This window comes from Oncorhynchus kisutch, unplaced genomic scaffold (assembly GCF_002021735.2).
Source record: "Oncorhynchus kisutch isolate 150728-3 unplaced genomic scaffold, Okis_V2 Okis01b-Okis20b_hom, whole genome shotgun sequence".
Lineage (NCBI taxonomy): Eukaryota > Metazoa > Chordata > Actinopteri > Salmoniformes > Salmonidae > Oncorhynchus > Oncorhynchus kisutch.
Window position 1 is genome coordinate 12487243 of NW_022261978.1, and position 20144 is coordinate 12507386.

The window sequence follows — 20144 nt, forward strand, 5'->3', positions numbered from 1 at the left end:
CGCCCCCACACTCTAACCACTAGACTACCTGCCGCCCCTACACTCTAACCACTAGACTACCCTGCCGCCCCTACACTCTAACCACTAGGCTACCTGCCGCCCCTACACTCTAACCACTAGGCTACCCTGCCGCCCCTACACTCTAACCACTAGGCTACCTGCCGCCCCTACACTCTAACCACTAGGCTACCTGCCGCCCCTACACTCTAACCACTAGGCTACCTGCCGCCCCTACACTAACCACTAGGCTACCCGCCGCCCCTACACTCTAACCACTAGGCTACCTGCCGCCCCTCCGCTCTAACCACTAGGCTACCTGCCGCCCCTCCGCTCTAACCACTAGGCTACCTGCCGCCCCTCCGCTCTAACCACTAGGCTACCTGCCGCCCCTACACTCTAACCACTAGGCTACCTGTCACCCCTACACTCTAACCACTAGGCTACCTGTCACCCCTACACTCTAACCACTAGGCTACCTGCCGCCCCTACACTCTAACCACTAGGCTACCTGTCACCCCTCCGCTCTAACCACTAGGCTACCTGCCGCCCCTCCACTCTAACCACTAGGCTACCTGCCGCCCCTCCACTCTAACCACTAGGCTACCCTGCCTCCCCAGAGTTCCCACTGAAGACATAAGAGCACAGATCATTAGTAGAAACTGTTTTATTGCAAACATTTCCAGTTCAACTTGACTGAATGTCCTTTACAAGTCCAGTGTGATTGAGATCATATACAGTCCAGGAATATTGTTAGGATCAGATAACCAGTCCTCAGTGTTGCTGTGTTAGAACCAGATAACCAGTCCTCAGTGTTGCTGTGTTAGAACCAGATAACCAGTCCTCAGTGTTGCTCTGTTAGAACCAGATAACCAGTTAGAATAATGAACCAGGGTCATATTCATTATGGCACAACGTAGCGAAACGTTTTGCGGCATAGGGTCCTGGACAACAGTAGTGCACTGTATGGGGAATAGGGTCCTGGACAACAGTAGTGCACTGTATGGGGAATAGGGTGCCCTGCAGCCACAATGTTCAGTGCTGCTGTAGAACTCTGTTGAAGCGATGTGTGATCTCACTGGGACCCAACGATACCATCATCTCCGCTACACTGGGGCCTTGCTGCAGACAGAGAGACAGAGACAGAGAGACAGAGAGGGAGAGAGAGAGAGAGAGAGAGAGACAGAGGGAGAGAGAGAGAGACAGAGGGAGAGACAGAGAGAGAGAGACAGGGAGAGAGAGAGACAGAAAGAGAGGGAAAGAGAGAGACAGAAAGAGAGGGAGAGAGAGACAGAAAGAGAGGGAGAGAGAGACAGAAAGAGAGGGAGAGAGAGACAGAAAGAGAGACAGAAAGAGAGGGAGAGAGAGAGACAGAAAGAGAGGGAGAGAGAGAGACAGAAAGAGAGACAGAGAGAGACAGAAAGAGAGACAGAGAGAGACAGAAAGAGAGACAGAGAGAGAGACAGAAAGAGAGACAGAGAGAGAGACAGAAAGAGAGACAGAGAGAGAGACAGAAAGAGAGACAGAGAGAGAGACAGAAAGAGAGACAGAGAGAGAGACAGAGAGAGAGACAGAGAGAGAGGAGAGAGAGACAGAGAGAGAGACAGAGAGAGACAGAAAGAGAGGAGAGAGAGACAGAAAGAGAGGAGAGAGAGACAGAAAGAGAGGGAGAGAGAGACAGAAAGAGAGGGAGAGAGAGACAGAAAGAGAGGGAGAGAGAGAGACAGAAAGAGAGGGAGAGAGAGAGACAGAAAGAGAGGGAGAGAGAGAGACAGAAAGAGAGGGAGAGAGAGAGACAGAAAGAGAGGGAGAGAGAGAGACAGAAAGAGAGGGAGAGAGAGAGACAGAAAGAGAGGGAGAGAGAGAGACAGAAAGAGAGGGAGAGAGAGAGACAGAAAGAGAGGGAGAGAGAGAGACAGAAAGAGAGGGAGAGAGAGAGACAGAAAGAGAGGGAGAGAGAGAGACAGAAAGAGAGGGAGAGAGAGAGACAGAAAGAGAGGGAGAGAGAGAGACAGAAAGAGAGGGAGAGAGAGAGACAGAAAGAGAGGGAGAGAGAGAGACAGAAAGAGAGGGAGAGAGAGAGACAGAAAGAGAGGGAGAGAGAGAGACAGAAAGAGAGGGAGAGAGAGAGACAGAAAGAGAGGGAGAGAGAGAGACAGAAAGAGAGGGAGAGAGAGAGACAGAAAGAGAGGGAGAGACAGAGAGAGAGGGAGAGACAGAGAGAGAGAGGGAGATGGATGAGGAAGAAGAAACATCCTTTTTAAGAGCTGTGACAATCATGTTGCAATCATTTGACAGGACAGCAATCAAACACAACTTCTGTTTTTTTTATCCACACTGTCATTGTGGTGCTTTCTTTTTCGCCGTCTCTCTCCTACCTGTAGTCCGCTGAGGGCCAGTCTCCCTCCTACATGTAGTCCGCTGAGGGCCAGTCTCTCTCCTACCTGTAGTCCGCTGAGGGCCAGTCTCTCTCCTACCTGTAGTCCGCTGAGGGCCAGTCTCTCTCCTACCTGTAGTCCGCTGAGGGCCAGTCTCTCTCCTACCTGTAGTCCGCTGAGGGCCAGTCTCTCTCCTACCTGTAGTCCGCTGAGGGCCAATCTCTCTCCTACCTGTAGTCCGCTGAGGGCCAGTCTCTCTCCTACCTGTAGTCCGCTGAGGGCCAGTCTCTCTCCTACCTGTAGTCTGAGGGCCAGTCTCTCTCCTACCTGTAGTCCGCTGAGGGCCAGTCGTATAATCTTCATAACGTCTCTGTATTTAGTGTTGCTGGTCTTCTTAGCCAGAGTCTTCAGTTCTACACTGAGCTGGTCGACGGTCAGTTCCTCACCTCCTTTCAGACCTTCCATCAACCTACACAGAGACGGACACGGGACAGACCTGTTAATAGTACACGGTAGTAAACATGTTTCATGGGGCGATAGGGTAGCCTAGTGGTTAGAGTATAGAGGCGGCAGGTAGCCTAGTGGTTAGAGTGTAGAGGCGGCAGGTAGCCTAGTGGTTAGAGTGTAGGGGAGGCAGGTAGCCTAGTGGTTAGAGTGTAGGGGAGGCAGGTAGCCTAGTGGTTAGAGTGTAGAGGCGGCAGGTAGTCTAGTGGTTAGAGTGTAGAGGAGGCAGGTAGCCTAGTGGTTAGAGTGTAGGGGAGGCAGGTAGCCTAGTGGTTAGAGTGTAGGGGAGGCAGGTAGCCTAGTGGTTAGAGTGTAGGGGTGGCAGGTAGTCTAGTGGTTAGAGTGTAGGGGAGGCAGGTAGCCTAGTGGTTAGAGTGTAGGGGCGGCAGGTAGCCTAGTGGTTAGAGTGTAGGGGCGACAGGGTAGCCTAGTGGTTAGAGTGTAGGGGAGGCAGGTGGTCTAGTGGTTAGAGTGTAGGGGAGGCAGGTGGTCTAGTGGTTAGAGTGTAGGGGCGACAGGGTAGCCTAGTGGTTAGAGTGTAGGGGAGGCAGGTGGTCTAGTGGTTAGAGTGTAGGGGCGACAGGGTAGCCTAGTGGTTAGAGTGTTGGACTAGTCACCGAAAGGTTGCAAGATCGAACCCCCGAGCTGACAAGGTACAAATCTGTCGTTCTGCCCCTGAACAGGCAGTTAACCCACTGTTCCTAGGCCGTCATTGAAAATAAGAATTTGTTCTTAACTGACTTGCCTGGTTAAATAAAGGTAAAAAATATATTTTAAAAAATTTAAAATTAAAAACATAACTGACAGTCATGTCATTTTCAGAAAGGCTTTGGCTCATTAAAAAGGACAGTCACTTAACTTCTGACAAACAAACTTGACTACATTGCGAGGGAACTAGTAGTAGTTTTAGTTAACAGTTAATAGTAGTAGTTATGGTATGAACCAGAGTAGTCCTGTTAGTCCTGTTAGTCTATAGTAGTTATGGTATGAACCAGAGTAGTCCTGTTAGTCCTGTTAGTCTGTAGTAGTTATGGTATGAACCAGAGCAGTCCTGTTAGTCTATAGTAGTTATGGTATGAACCAGAGTAGTCCTGTTAGTCCTGTTAGTCTGTAGTAGTTATGGTATGAACCAGAGCAGTCCTGTTAGTCTATAGTAGTTATGGTATGAACCAGAGTAGTCCTGTTAGTCCTGTTAGTCTATAGTAGTCATGGTATGAACCAGAGTAGTCCTGTTAGTCTATAGTAGTTATGGTATGAACCAGAGTAGTCCTGTTAGTCCTGTTAGTCTATAGTAGTCATGGTATGAACCAGAGTAGTCATGTTAGTCCTGTTAGTCTATAGTAGTCATGGTATGAACCAGAGTAGTCCTGTTAGTCATGGTATGAACCAGAGTAGTCCTGTTAGTCCTGTTAGTCTATAGTAGTTATGGTATGAACCAGAGCAGTCCTGTTAGTCTATAGTAGTCATGGTATGAACCAGAGTAGTCCTGTTAGTCTATAGTAGTTATGATATGAACCAGAGTAGTCCTGTTAGTCTACACTAGTTATGGTATGAACCAGAGTAGTCCTGTTAGTCTACACTAGTTATGGTATGAACCAGAGTAGTCCTGTTAGTCATGGTATGAACCAGAGTAGTCCTGTTAGTCTATAGTAGTTATGGTATGAACCAGAGTAGTCCTGTTAGTCTATAGTAGTTATGGTATGAACCAGAGTAGTCCTGTTAGTCCTGTTAGACTATAATAGTTATGGTATGAACCAGAGTAGTCCTGTTAGTCTATAGTAGTGATGGTATGAACCAGAGTAGTCCTGTTAGTCTATAGTAGTTATGGTATGAACCAGAGTAGTCCTGTTAATCTATAGTAGTTATGGTATGAACCAGAGTAGTCCTGTTAGTCTATAATAGTTATGGTATGAACCAGAGTAGTCCTGTTAGTCTATAGTAGTTATGGTATGAACCAGAGCAGTCCTGTTAGTCTATAGTAGTCATGGTATGAACCAGAGTAGTCCTGTTAGTCTATAGTAGTTATGATATGAACCAGAGTAGTCCTGTTAGTCTACACTAGTTATGGTATGAACCAGAGTAGTCCTGTTAGTCTACACTAGTTATGGTATGAACCAGAGTAGTCCTGTTAGTCATGGTATGAACCAGAGTAGTCCTGTTAGTCTATAGTAGTTATGGTATGAACCAGAGTAGTCCTGTTAGTCTATAGTAGTTATGGTATGAACCAGAGTAGTCCTGTTAGTCCTGTTAGACTATAATAGTTATGGTATGAACCAGAGTAGTCCTGTTAGTCTATAGTAGTGATGGTATGAACCAGAGTAGTCCTGTTAGTCTATAGTAGTTATGGTATGAACCAGAGTAGTCCTGTTAATCTATAGTAGTTATGGTATGAACCAGAGTAGTCCTGTTAGTCTATAATAGTTATGGTATGAACCAGAGTAGTCCTGTTAGTCTATAGTAGTTATGGTATGAACCAGAGTAGTCCTGTTAGTCTATAGTAGTTATGGTATGAACCAGAGTAGTCCTGTTAGTCCTGTTAGTCTATAGTATTTATGGTATGAACCAGAGTAGTCCTGTTAGTCCTGTTAGTCTATAGTAGTGATGGTATGAACCAGAGTAGTCCTGTTAGTCTATAGTAGTTATGGTACGAACCAGAGTAGTCCTGTTAGACTATAGTAGTTATGGTATGAACCAGAGTAGTCCTGTTAGTCTATAGTAGTTATGGTATGAACCAGAGTAGTCCTGTTAGTCTGTAGTAGTTATGGTATGAACCAGAGTAGTCCTGTTAGTCCTGTTAGTCTGTAGTAGTTATGGTATGAACCAGAGTAGTCCTGTTAGTCCTGTTAGTCTATAGTAGTTATGGTATGAACCAGAGTAGTCCTGTTAGTCCTGTTAGTCTGTAGTAGTTATGGTATGAACCAGAGTAGTCCTGTTAGTCCTGTTAGTCTATAGTAGTTATGGTATGAACCAGAGTAGTCCTGTTAGTCCTGTTAGTCTGTAGTAGTTATGGTATGAACCAGAGTAGTCCTGTTAGTCCTGTTAGTCTATAGTAGTTATGGTATGAACCAGAGTAGTCCTGTTAGTCTATAGTAGTGATGGTATGAACCAGAGTAGTCCTGTTAGTCTATAGTAGTTATGGTACGAACCAGAGTAGTCCTGTTAGACTATAGTAGTTATGGTACGAACCAGAGTAGTCCTGTTAGTCTATAGTAGTTATGGTATGAACCAGAGTAGTCCTGTTAGTCCTGTTAGACTGTAGTAGTTATGGTATGAACCAGAGTAGTCCTGTTAGTCTGTAGTAGTGATGGTATGAACCAGAGTAGTCCTGTTAGTCTATAGTAGTTATGGTATGAACCAGAGTAGTCCTGTTAGTCTATAGTAGTTATGGTATGAACCAGAGTAGTCCTGTTAGTCTATAGTAGTGATGGTATGAACCAGAGTAGTCCTGTTAGTCTATAGTAGTCATGGTATGAACCAGAGTAGTCCTGTTAGTCTGTAGTAGTTATGGTATGAACCAGAGTAGTCCTGTTAGTCTGTAGTAGTTATGGTATGAACCAGAGTAGTCCTGTTAGTCTATAGTAGTTATGGTATGAACCAGAGTAGTCCTGTTAGTCTATAGTAGTTATGGTATGAACCAGAGTAGTCCTGTTAGTCCTGTTAGTCTATAGTAGTTATGGTATGAACCAGAGTAGTCCTGTTAGTCCTGTTAGTCTGTAGTAGTTATGGTATGAACCAGAGTAGTCCTGTTAGTCCTGTTAGTCTATAGTAGTTATGGTATGAACCAGAGTAGTCCTGTTAGACTGTAGTAGTTATGGTATGAACCAGAGTAGTCCTGTTAGTCTGTAGTAGTGATGGTATGAACCAGAGTAGTCCTGTTAGTCTATAGTAGTTATGGTATGAACCAGAGTAGTCCTGTTAGTCTATAGTAGTGATGGTATGAACCAGAGTAGTCCTGTTAGTCTATAGTAGTCATGGTATGAACCAGAGTAGTCCTGTTAGTCTGTAGTAGTTATGGTATGAACCAGAGTAGTCCTGTTAGTCTGTAGTAGTTATGGTATGAACCAGAGTAGTCCTGTTAGTCTATAGTAGTTATGGTATGAACCAGAGTAGTCCTGTTAGTCTATAGTAGTTATGGTATGAACCAGAGTAGTCCTGTTAGTCTGTAGTAGTTATGGTATGAACCAGAGTAGTCCTGTTAGTCCTGTTAGTCTGTAGTAGTTATGGTATGAACCAGAGTAGTCCTGTTAGTCCTGTTAGTCTGTAGTAGTTATGATATGAACCAGAGTAGTCCTGTTAGTCTGTAGTAGTTATGGTATGAACCAGAGTAGTCCTGTTAGTCTATAGTAGTCATGGTATGAACCAGAGTAGTCCTGTTAGTCTATAGTAGTTATGGTATGAACCAGAGTAGTCCTGTTAGTCCTGTTAGTCTATAGTAGTTATGGTATGAACCAGAGTAGTCCTGTTAGTCTATAGTAGTTATGGTATGAACCAGAGTAGTCCTGTTAGTCTATAGTAGTCATGGTATGAACCAGAGTAGTCCTGTTAGTCTATAGTAGTTATGGTATGAACCAGAGTAGTCCTGTTAGTCCTGTTAGTCTATAGTAGTTATGGTACGTACCGTATGACCAGAGTAGCGATGTGTTGTGTCTCTGAGCTGAGTGCTGTCATCTGTTGGTCAGAGAAAGAAGGTCGAACCCAAAGGTAGGAATACTCTGAGGACACCAGGTCAGACACAGAGGAGATATGACCCTGAGAGAGAGACAGAGACAGAGAGACAGGAGAAGGGTTGAACCCAAAGGTAGGAATACTCTGGAGCTACCAGCTCAGACAGAGAAGATGTGAGTGAGACGGAAAGAGAGAGAGATGGTGACCTCCAGACAGACAGGCTCCACATTCTGCACTTGGCTGTGATATTCTCAAACTGGGAAAGTTGGAAGGCCAGAGGGATGAAGGGATTGTTTTTCAGCTGGTGAGAAGACCGACACAACAGCTGATGCCCCGTTACCTTGGTTACATCCAGTTACCTTGCGCGCAGGTGTAGAACCCCTGTGATGAGGTCATAGTTACCTTGCGCGCAGGTGTAGAACCCCTGTGATGAGGTCATAGTTACCTTGCGCGCAGGTGTAGAACCCCTGTGATGAGGTCATAGTTACCTTGCGCGCAGGTGTAGAACCCCTGTGATGAGGTCATAGTTACCTTGCGCGCAGGTGTAGAACCCCTGTGATGAGGTCATAGTTACCTTGCGCGCAGGTGTAGAACCCCTGTGATGAGGTCATAGTTACCTTGCGCGCAGGTGTAGAACCCCTGTGATGAGGTCATAGTTACCTTGCACGCAGGTGTAGAACCCCTGTGATGAGGTCATAGTTACCTTGCGCAGGTGTAGAACCCCTGTGATGAGGTCATAGTTACCTTGCGCAGGTGTAGAACCCCTGTGATGAGGTCATAGTTACCGTGCGCAGGTGTAGAACCCCTGTGATGAGGTCATAGTTACCTTGCGCAGGTGTAGAACCCCTGTGATGAGGTCATAGTTACCTTGCGCAGGTGTAGAACCCGTGTGATGAGGTCATAGTTACCTTGCGCAGGTGTAGAATCCGTGTGATGTAATCTGGTTGCAGAACATCCTGATCCTGGACCTGTGTCCCGTACACTTCCTGGATCCGCACCTGCAGATCCCTCACCAGCCAATCACGTTGCACCGCGTCATCGATACGCTGCTGCAGGTGGATCCTGGGAGAACACAGAGTGGATTATTACTGAGATTACTAAGGACTGGTCTAGAGTGAGTTGTTAAGATAAGGGTGGTTAGGAGAAGAATTGAGAAAGCTGATCCTAGACCATTATGTGCTAGAACCAGGGGTGGGCGATGCCAGGCAGGACCCAGGGGTGGGCGATGCCAGGCAGGACCCAGGGGTGGGCGATGCCAGGCAGGACCCAGGGGTGGGCGATGCCAGGCAGGACCCAGGGGTGGGCGATGCCAGGCAGGACCCAGGGGTGGGCGATGCCAGGCAGGACCCAGGGGTGGGCGATGCCGGGGTGGGCGATGCCAGGCAGGACCCAGGGGGGGGGGCGATGCCAGGCAGGACCCAGGGGGGGGGGCGATGCCAGGCAGGACCCAGGGGGGGGGGCGATGCCAGGCAGGACCCAGGGGTGGGCGATGCCAGGCAGGACCCAGGGGTCTGATTGGGGTCACACCTTCTCTCCATCTGATTAATCAAACTGCTTCTAAACTGAAGATCATGACGAGGTGATTATTGGAGTCATTTATCATGACGAGGTGATTATTGGAGTCATTTATCATGATGAGGCGATTATTGGAGTCATTTATCATGACGAGGCGATTATTGGGGTCATTTATCATGACGAGGCGATTATTGGGGTCATTTATCATGACGAGGCGATTATTGGAGTCATTTATCACGGCGAGGCGATTATTGGAGTCATTTATCATGACTGAATGGGTGCAGGTCTGCAGACACAATATACAGGCAGAAATACACAGTGCAACAGCACCACCTGTTGCCAGGGTAACAGTCTCTTAGCTAACGCTCCACTCCCTGCGCTCCACTCCCTACGCTCCACTCCCTGCGCTCCACTCCCTGCGCTCCACTCCCTGCGCTCCACTCCCTGCGCTCCACTCCATGTGCCAAGGAGACAGGACGTTCTGCCATCTTCAACTCTGAAGATTCTATCATTAATGAGCTTGAGGAGAACAGAGGAGTTGATCCTGATTCGATAACCCCTCGCTGCTATCCTCCAATCACAACGATTTAGGCAACTATTGGAACTATCACTGTTTAATCTCCACTGAAAGTGTTGCTCTCCGGTTGCTAAGCAACCATTTTTTGAGGGGGGTTCAGCCAGGTAAAACCAGTGTGAAAAGTTGCAAGCTCACGTCTAAATTCGCAGAGGAAATATGTACTGTAATTCCAACCACAAAACGTCTTAGGCCTTGATTTTAAGAATCAAAATAAGCAACAGCATGCCTAGCTAACAGCTAAATGTTGGTTTTTGATTTTGTAATATAATTATATTTGAGGCTCCACATGTTGTCATGGAAAATATGAATGTTATTTTCAAACAACCATAGAGCGACTCAGCCGTAAACCATCTGCGTACTGAACGTTGAGATCGCCAGAGACCCCGTCTCTATGGCAACGACAAGGAGTGGCATGTGAACTAAAGAGACTGGTGCTCAGACTACACTCCCTGGTGGCTGAGTTAAGAGCCCCAGAGCAACAGGGACAAACCTACTATGGCTTCTACCCTTTAACTAAACTCAACCTTGAGGTTTGACAGCAGCCAGCCTACAGAACCCGTGGAGGGAGGAGAGAGATGGACACACAGAGACAGACAGGTAGTGTAGTTGTTAAACTCAGGTAGTTTGTCCAGGTCTAGCAGGGAGGAGAGAGATGGACACACAGAGACAGACAGGTAGTGTAGTTGTTAAACTCAGGTAGTTTGTCCAGGTCTAGCAGGGAGGGGAGAGATGGACACACAGAGACAGACAGGTAGTGTAGTTGTTAAACTCAGGTAGTTTGTCCAGGTCTAGCAGGGAGGGGAGAGATGGACACACACAGAGAGACAGGTAGTGTAGTTGTTAAACTCAGGTAGTTTGTCCAGGTCTAGCAGGGAGGAGAGAGATGGACACACAGAGAGAGACAGACAGGTAGTGTAGTTGTTAAACTCAGGTAGTTTGTCCAGGTCTAGCAGGGAGGAGAGAGATGGACACACAGAGAGAGACAGACAGGTAGTGTAGTTGTTAAACTCAGGTAGTTTGTCCAGGTCTAGCAGGGAGGAGAGAGATGGACACACAGAGAGAGACAGACAGGTAGTGTAGTTGTTAAACTCAGGTAGTTTGTCCAGGTCTAGCAGGGAGGAGAGAGATGGACACACAGAGAGAGACAGACAGGTAGTGTAGTTGTTAAACTCAGGTAGTTTGTCCAGGTCTAGCAGGGAGGAGAGAGATGGACACACAGAGAGAGACAGACAGGTAGTGTAGTTGTTAAACTCAGGTAGTTTGTCCAGGTCTAGCAGGGAGGGGAGAGATGGACACACAGAGAGAGACAGACAGGTAGTGTACTTGTTAAACTCAGGTAGTTTGTCCAGGTCTAGCAGGGAGGGGAGAGATGGACACACAGAGACAGACAGACAGGTAGTGTACTTGTTAAACTCAGGTAGTTTGTCCAGGTCTAGCAGGGCAGAGTGGGTGGTGATCTTGGACGGGTTGAACTCCGCGATCAGTTCCTCCATCTTACGACCAACACGGTTACCTGCAGGATGACATTCATTTAGGATGCTTCTCAAATGGCACCCTACCACTACATCTGACCCCTATTCCCTCTATAGTCCACTACTTCTGACTCCTATTCCCTCTATAGTCCACTACATCTGACTCCTATTCCCTCTGTAGTCCACTACTTCTGACTCCTATTCCCTCTATAGTCCACTACTTCTGACTCCTATTCCCTGTATAGTCCACTACTTCTGACTCCTATTCCCTGTATAGTCCACTACTTCTGACTCCTATTCCCTCTATAGTCCACTACTTCTGACTCCTATTCCCTCTATAGTCCACTACTTCTGACTCCTATTCCCTCTATAGTCCACTACTTCTGACTCCTATTCCCTCTATAGTCCACTACTTCTGACTCCTATTCCCTCTATAGTCCACTACTTCTCTGTATAAAGATATCCCCCTGCCTCTCTCCCCCTCCCTCTCTTACTGTTGAAGCCAGATCCACAGTGTGTGGTGATATCCAGTAGTGCTTCAGGTAGGGCCCCACTCCTCTGGAAACTCTGTATGTAGATATCTCCTTGTCTCTTGGAGAGCTTACTGCCATCTCTGTTGAGGAGGAGAGGAAGGTGTCCGAACACCGGGGGCTTCCAGCCAAGAGCCCTGGAATAACAATAACATAACCAGGGGGCTTCCATCCCAGAGCCCTGGAATAACAACAATAACATAACCAGAGGGCTTCCAGCCCAGAGCCCTGGAATAACAACAATAACATAACCAGGGGGCTTCCAGCCCAGAGCCCTGAAATAACAACAATAACATAACCAGGGGGCTTCCAGCCCAGAGCCCTGAAATAACAATAACTTAACATAACATAACCAGGGGGCTTCCAGCCCAGAGCCCTGGAATAACAACATAACCAGGGGGCTTCCAGCCCAGAGCCCTGAAATAACAACAATAACATAACCAGGGGGCTTCCAGCCCAGAGCCCTGGAATAACAACAATAACATAACCAGGGGGCTTCCAGCCCAGAGCCCTGGAATAACAACAATAACATAACCAGGGGGCTTCCAGCCCAGAGCCCTGGAATAACAACAATAACATAACCAGGGGGCTTCCAGCCTGGTGGTCGTCTACTACGTTAGCCAGGTGTGTGTGTGTGTCTAGTGGGAATCCCACCGGTGTGTGTGTGTGTACCTGTACAGCAGCAGGTGTGTGTGTACCTGTACAGCAGCAGGTGTTTGGAGGTAGAGATGAGCCACTCTGATCCTCTCAGGACGTGGCTGACCTTCATCAGGTGGTCGTCTACTACGTTAGCCAGGTGATAGGTGGGGAAACCATCAGCTTTCAACACGACAGGGTCTCCTTCAACCTAGAGCAGGTGCAGAAACTATTCACCCCCTTTGACTTTCCCCCACGTTTTGTTGTGTTGCAGCCTGAATTCAAAAATTTTAATTGATATTTTTGTCCGTCACTGGCCAACACACAACATCCCATAATGTCAATGTGGAATTCTGTTATTCTATTTTTTTTATACAAATTAATTTTAAAAAAATGAAAAGCTGAAATGTCTTGAGTCAATAAGTGTTCAACCCCTTTGTTACGACAAGTCTAAATCAGTTCAGGAGTAAAAATGTCCTTTAACAAGTCACATAATAAGTTGCTTGGACTCATTCTGTGTACAATAATAGTGTTTATCATGATTCTTTTGAATGACTACCTCATCTCTGTTCCCCACACATACAATTTATCTGTATTTCAGTGAATTTCAAAACACAGATTCAACCACAAAGACCAGGGAGGTTTTCCAATGCCTCGCAAAGAAGGGCCCCTATTGGGAGATGGGTAAAACAAAAATTAAAAAGCAGATTGAATATCCTTTTGGGAAGAGAAAGGGGTAGATGTTATCTATCCATCTACTACATTTTCCAGGTGGGGAACCGTCAGATTAACACGGGGTCTCCTTCAACCTGGGATGGGAGGTGGAGTTTCAATTATATGTGTGTTTTTGAAATAAGAAAAGCACTTTCAAATCTGAGGTTACTTGTTGCCGGGGCGTCGGAAATTAATTATTTTAAAAAAATGCCACACTTGCTTGCCAGTACAGCCTGTGTTTATCTATCTCACATATCTGCTGGTTTACCTGGGCCACCTCATGACGGTTCCACCCGAAGACCAGGTCGTTGAAGGGTTCTACCCCAGACTCCAGTCGGAACCTGATCACATGGGGGACCTTCTGATCCAGCTTCTCCTCTAGCTGGTCTGGGCGGAGGTGTCTGCACCGGTTGTCATACCTGCAGTAGAGGAATGTTCAGTTACGTGTGTGAGTGAGTCTGTCTATTTAAACACGTCCGTGAATGTGCTCCCGAGGAGGCGCAGCGGGTCGAAGGCACTGCATCTCAGTGCTAGAGGCGTCACTACAGACCCTGGTTCGATTCCAGGCTGTATCACAACCCGGCCGTTATTGGGAGTTCCATAGGGCGGGGCCGCACAATTGGCCCAGCGTCGTCCGGGTTTGGCCGAGGTAGGCCGTCATTGTAAATAAGAATTTGTTAACCGACTTGCCTAGTTAAATAAAAGTGAAATCAAATAAATAAAAAGTGTGTGTGTTTAGTCAACTCACCGCGGTGTCTGTCCGCTGCGTAGGGCCTCTCTCTTCAGTAATTCTAGCCTCTGCTGGCTGCAGAAGCAGCGGTAGGCCTTCCCTGTCTGGACCAGGGAGTCAGCAGCCTGGCTGTACAGGGACAGCCTCTGGGACTGGAGGTAGGGACCGTACTGGCCTCCTCCACGGGGACTCTCGTCTGGGGGGATACCTGGGGAGGGTAGGATGGAGATGGACGGTATCCATGTTAGCCCCCATTATTACATGGGCAAAAATGCAATTATGACTGGTCGGAGTCCACAGCGTGTTCTAGAATGTAAACAATGCTGTGGAACTGAATGTCTAGAATCTGAATTAGATTCCAAATACTTGGAATGTGTTGGAACATTCACGGGTGCTAATGTCTGTTGTAAAAGTTGGCCAAACTCCTTAATATCTAAATATGTCTCTGCTTCTACCAGCCCACCCCAGGATGAACTCTACAGACTCAGCCACTCCCTACACCAGTCTGCTCTGGTCTGTGTTTAGGTGTGTGTGTGTGTGTTATTAAGTCTGTCCTACCAGCCCACTCCAACATGTCCTCTATAGACTCTGCAGCTCCCGGCACCAGTCTGCTCTGATCTGTGTGTAGGTGTGTGTGTGTAGGTGTGTGTGTGTGTAGGTGTGTTATTAAGTCTGTCCTACCAGCCCACTCCAACATGTCCTCTATAGACTCTGCAGCTCCCGGCACCAGTCTGCTCTGATCTGTGTGTAGGTGTGTAGGTGTGTTATTAAGTCTGTCCTACCAGCCCACTCCAACATGTCCTCTATAGACTCTACAGCTCCCGGCACCAGTCTGCTCTGATCTGTGTGTAGGTGTGTGTGTGTGTAGGTGTGTGTGTGTAGGTGTGTAGGTGTGTGTGTGTAGGTGTGTTATTAAGTCTGTCCTACCAGCCCACTCCAACATGTCCTCTATAGACTCTACAGCTCCCGGCACCAGTCTGCTCTGATCTGTGTGTAGGTGTGTGTGTGTAGGTGTGTGTGTGTAGGTGTGTGTGTGTAGGTGTGTAGGTGTGTGTGTGTAGGTGTGTTATTAAGTCTGTCCTACCAGCCCACTCCAACATGTCCTCTATAGACTCTACAGCTCCCGGCACCAGTCTGCTCTGATCTGTATCTTCCATACGTAAGATGAAGGTCCCTCCGTACTTCTTAGCGTAGATATAGTTGTAGAGAGCTGTACGTAGTCCCCCCAGGTGTAGGAAACCTAGAGAGACACGGGTTAATTATAGTTGTAGAGAGCTGTACGCAGTCCCCCCAGGTGTAGGAAACCTAGAGAGACACGGGTTAATTATAGTTGTAGAGAGCTGTACGCAGTCCCCCCAGGTGTAGGAAACCTAGAGAGACACGGGTTAATTATAGTTGTAGAGAGCTGTACGCAGTCCCCCCAGGTGTAGGAAACCTAGAGAGACACGGGTTAATTATAGTTGTAGAGAGCTGTACGCAGTCCCCCCAGGTGTAGGAAACCTAGAGAGACACGGGTTAATTATAGTTGTAGAGAGCTGTACGCAGTCCCCCCAGGTGTAGGAAACCTAGAGAGACACGGGTTAATTATAGTTGTAGAGAGCTGTACGCAGTCCCCCCAGGTGTAGGAAACCTAGAGGGACACGGGTTAATTATAGTTGTAGAGAGCTGTACGCAGTCCCCCCAGGTGTAGGAAACCTAGAGAGACACGGGTTAATTATAGTTGTAGAGAGCTGTACGCAGTCCCCCCAGGTGTAGGAAACCTAGAGAGACACGGGTTAATTATAGTTGTAGAGAGCTGTACGCAGTCCCCCCAGGTGTAGGAAACCTAGAGAGACACGGGTTAATTATAGTTGTAGAGAGCTGTACGCAGTCCCCCCAGGTGTAGGAAACCTAGAGAGACACGGGTTAATTATAGTTGTAGAGAGCTGTACGCAGTCCCCCCAGGTGTAGGAAACCTAGAGAGACACGGGTTAATTATAGTTGTAGAGAGCTGTACGCAGTCCCCCCAGGTGGAGGAAACCTAGAGAGACACGGGTTAATTATAGTTGTAGAGAGCTGTACGCAGTCCCCCCAGGTGGAGGAAACCTAGAGGTTAATTATAGTTAGTCTACATGGTGTACCCCCCCCCCCCCCAGGTGTAGGAAACCTAGAGGTTAATTATAGTTAGTCTACATGGTGTACCCCCCCCCAGGTGTAGGAAACCTAGAGGTTAATTATAGTTAGTTAGTCTACATGGTGTACCCCCCCCAGGTGTAGGAAACCTAGAGGTTAATTATAGTTAGTTAGTCAACATGAAGTACCCCCCCCCCCCCCCCCCCCCCCAGGTGTAGGAAACATAGAGGTTAATTATAGTTAGTTAGTCTACATGGTGTACCCCCCCCCCCCCCCCCCCAGGTGTAGGAAACCTAGAGGTTAATTATAGTTAGTCTACATGGTGTACCCCCCCCCCCCAGGTAGAGGAAACCTAGAGGTTAATTATAGTTAGTCTACATGGTGTAGGAAAACCTAGAGGTTAATTATAGTTAGTCTACATGGTGTAGGAAACCTAGAGGTTAATTATAGTTAGTCTACATGGTGTACCCCCCCCCCCCCAGGAAACCTAGAGGTTAATTATGGTTAGTCTACATGGTGTACCCCCCCCCCCAGGTGTAGGAAACCTAGAGGTTAATTATAGTTAGTTTGTCTACGTGGTATTACTACTACTGTACTGCACTACACAAACAGACCAAGGGGTCAATTATAGCTAGTTTGTTGTACAGTAAAGCACAGATAGCTGGCATCCCAAATGGCACCATAGTCCCTACATAAGTAAGTAGCCTCGTCAGAGCCAAAATGGCACCCTAGTCCCTACATAAGTAAGTAGCCTCGTCAGAGCCAAAATGGCACCCTAGTCCCTACATAAGTAAGCAGCCTTGTCAGAGCCAAAATGGCACCCTAGTCCCTACATTAGTAGCCTCGTCAGAGCCAAAATGGCACCCTAGCCCCTACGTAAGTAGCCTCGTCAGAGCCAAAATGGCACCCTAGTCCCTACATAAGTAAGTAGCCTCGTCAGAGCCAAAATGGCACCCTAGTCCCTACATAAGTAAGCAGCCTTGTCAGAGCCAAAATGGCACCCTAGTCCCTACATTAGTAGCCTCATCAGAGCCAAAATGGCACCCTAGCCCCTACATAAGTAAGTAGCCTCGTCAGAGCCAAAATGGCACCCTAGTCCCTACATAAGTAAGTAGCCTTGTCAGAGCCAAGATGGCACGCTAGTCCCTACATAAGTAAGTAGCCTCGTCAGAGCCAAAATGGCCACTAGGGCCGTTGCAGTGTCGCATCACTGTAACAGTCCCGCTAGGTGGCATCACTGTCACAGTAGTGTTATAGCAGGTACAGGTTATATATCTGCGTCCCTAATCTCTGTAGTGTACTCCTTTTAGCCACGGCTCAAAACCAACCACCAACCCAAGGGTTGTAGAGATATATGCACTGTGCAGGTTTTAACCCAGCACTAACACACCTGATTATTCATCCGATTGTTTAGCTATTAACAGCCAGTCGTGGGTTCAAATCCCAATCAGTCTACACCCCCCCCAAACAAATTCGTTGCATTACTTTACCTGTTGGACTCGGAGCGAACCTCACTCTCACATCCCCATGTTCATGCTGATGACCAACCTCGTCACATTCAGATGAAAAGCATCTCTTCTGCGAGATATTCAACCCAATGTATTGTTGCTTTCCGCCGTGTCCACCACTGCGGTTGAAAGTCAATGTGTTCTTCAACAACACTGGGGTATCGACTTTACGGACGCTCCTTCCGGTACTGTATTGGCAACACCGCGTACACGTTTTTATTGGGAGGCATCTGGATGGTGTGCTGAAATGTATAAACGATGACAGCAGCATGATAATAATTAGCTAACTATCGAAGTTACAAAACAAAGTGATCCATGTGTTCCACTCGCTACAGAGACAGCTAGCTAGCTACCGAAGTTATTGAAGGCGGAAACGTTTAGCACCACAAGGAGAGGAGCGTCTTTGTGAGAGGGGGGAAACAAAATCCTTCTACCGATGTTTGCTGTTTAGGATCGATTTGCGTTGTTGATTTAATCGTGTCTGAAGTTGACTGTTAAAACTGTACCCCCGGCCCTCGACACATGCCAATCACGTGACGTCATCACACCACTTCCTGGTTTGCTCTGTTCAAAAATAAAAGTCCCCCCACCGATAAAAGCGCAGTGTGAAAACCTTAAATGATGGAACTATTGATACCCAGAACACAAAGAGTGGTCGAATCAGAATCAGAATCCGAATCCGGAACGAATGTATATTATTTAGAAAATCGTTTTATGACGCAACACTTTCTGCACATTGTTGTAAACAATTCGCTTTATTGACTATAGTATAAGCTTATGTCTAAAGCATCTTAGATAATCGCCTCGATTCAGTTTTTGACAGCAAAAAAAAGGGTCATCATTGATGACCAGCAGATGTCACTAATGTGGATTGTGTTAAAGCTCAGCGTAATGAACAATCATAAGGCACAATTTGGTGAAAGCCCCGATGGCTTCCACTAATGTGGATTGTGTTAAAGCTCAGCGAAAATGAACAATCATAAGGCACAATTTGGTGAAAGCCCCGATGGCTTCAGAAAGCCTCGTTTTCCCATCACTAGAACATCTTACCCTGAGAGGTTCGCTGTGGGTGTGAACAATTATAATTGTAACATAGTTGATTGACGACTGTTGTAAACAGGCTGAAGGAACCTTTATTAAGGGTAACTAAGGTATGACACCGCACCTCCACCGGTTTCCTAGGAAATGGTGGAACATTCAGTCATCTGTAACATTCCTTGCCAGGGGACAGAGAGGAAGCCATGCAGAGACAGTGCTGCTGTCTCCAATGGGTGTATATTCAGTATTCACCTTGCCAGAAGACACCGGCCCAACCTTCACGCTTGTTTACACTGCACTGGAGTCGGAATCCAATCATCTCTGCATTAAGACACTGTGGCGCCTGCGCTAGATATGGGGCAGAAAACAAACCTCAGTGCAGGGTGGGATATGCCACTGTACTCCACATTGTACCTTTATCAACACTGCTCCATCGAGAAGATTGAAATACTGCCAGTTTTCCCAGAAAACTGCTCTTGTTTTGCTCATGCTAGCTAGCAGGAACCACAGCAGCCTTCGTTGACGTTGTCATTCCAAAATGGCTGCCGTGGCAACTACTAGCTAGCAGGAGGACGAAAAGGGGAAAACTAGCAGTACTTCAATCTTCTCAATGGGCGCAGTGTGGACAGGTGGCACATCCCATCCCCGCATTGAGGTACGTTTTCAGACCTATATCTTGCGCTGGCTCCACGGTGTCTTAATGTAACCACGATTGGTCTCTGACCCCAGTGCAGCTCAGTGTCTTGATGTAACCACGATTGGTCTCTGACCCCAGTGCAGCTCAGTGTCTTAATGTAACCATGATGGCTCTCTGACCCCAGTGCAGCTCAGTGTCTTGATGTAACCATGATGGCTCTCTGACCCCAGTGCAGCTCAGTGTCTTGATGTAACCATGACGGCTCTCTGACCCCAGTGCAGCTCAGTGTCTTGATGTAACCATGATGATTCTCTGACCCCAGTGCAGCTCAGTGTCTTAATGTAACCATGACGACTCTCTGACCCCAGTGCAGCTCAGTGTCTTAATGTAACCATGACGACTCTCTGACCCCAGTGCAGCTCAGTGTCTTGATGTAACCATGACGACTCTCTGACCCCAGTGCAGCTCAGTGTCTTAATGTAACCATGACGGCTCTCTGACCCCAGTGCAGCTCAGTGTCTTAATGTAACCATGACGGCTCTCTGACCCCAGTGCAGCTCAGTGTCTTAATGTAACCATGACGACTCTCTGACCCCAGTGCAGCTCAGTGTCTTAATGTAAACATGATGACTCTCTGACCCCAGTGCAGCTCAGTGTCTTGATGTAACCACGATGACTCTCTGACCCCAGTGCAGCTCAGTGTCTTGATGTAACCATGATGGCTCTCTGACCCCAGTGCAGCTCAGTGTCTTGATGTAACCACGATGACTCTCTGACCCCAGTGCAGCTCAGTGTCTTGATGTAACCATGACGGCTCTCTGACCCCAGTGCAGCTCAGTGTCTTAATGTAACCACGATGACTCTCTGACCCCAGTGCAGCTCAGTGTCTTGATGTAACCACGATGACTCTCTGACCCCAGTGCAGCTCAGTGTCTTGATGTAACCATAACGGCTCTCTGACCCCAGTGCTGCTCAGTGTCTTAATGTAACCATGACGACTCTCTGACCCCAGTGATGCTCAGTGTAAACAAGTGTAATGGTAGTGAGCAGACATCTATACATCGACACTATTAAAATAAACATATTTTTCAGTGGTGGCCTATAGAGGACAAACTGGTATTATATCACCAC

At 47.3% G+C, this 20144-nt stretch overlaps 1 protein-coding gene across 4 annotated transcripts; it reads right to left on the reverse strand.

Moving 5' to 3' along the window:
* Positions 1-646: 646 nt before the first annotated feature.
* On the reverse strand, positions 647-17907 carry LOC109887182 (probable glutamate--tRNA ligase, mitochondrial). Of its 4 annotated transcripts, XM_031811271.1 has the most exons (11): positions 17321-17898; positions 14803-14958; positions 13737-13926; positions 13257-13407; positions 12337-12485; positions 11603-11775; positions 11041-11149; positions 8453-8606; positions 7498-7628; positions 2703-2844; positions 647-1119 (listed from the first exon to the last, which is right to left on the reverse strand). In XM_031811271.1, exons 1-11 carry the CDS (start codon positions 17607-17609, stop codon positions 1033-1035), a joined length of 1731 nt encoding a protein of 576 aa, XP_031667131.1. In that variant the 5' UTR covers positions 17610-17898; the 3' UTR covers positions 647-1032. The 4 variants fall into 4 exon arrangements, 1 of the variants encoding a protein (XP_031667131.1); XR_004206524.1 differs by having other exon boundaries at positions 8453-11149; positions 17321-17907; XR_004206526.1 differs by lacking the exon at positions 7498-7628 and having other exon boundaries at positions 17321-17904.
* Between the last annotated feature and the right edge of the window lie 2237 nt (positions 17908-20144).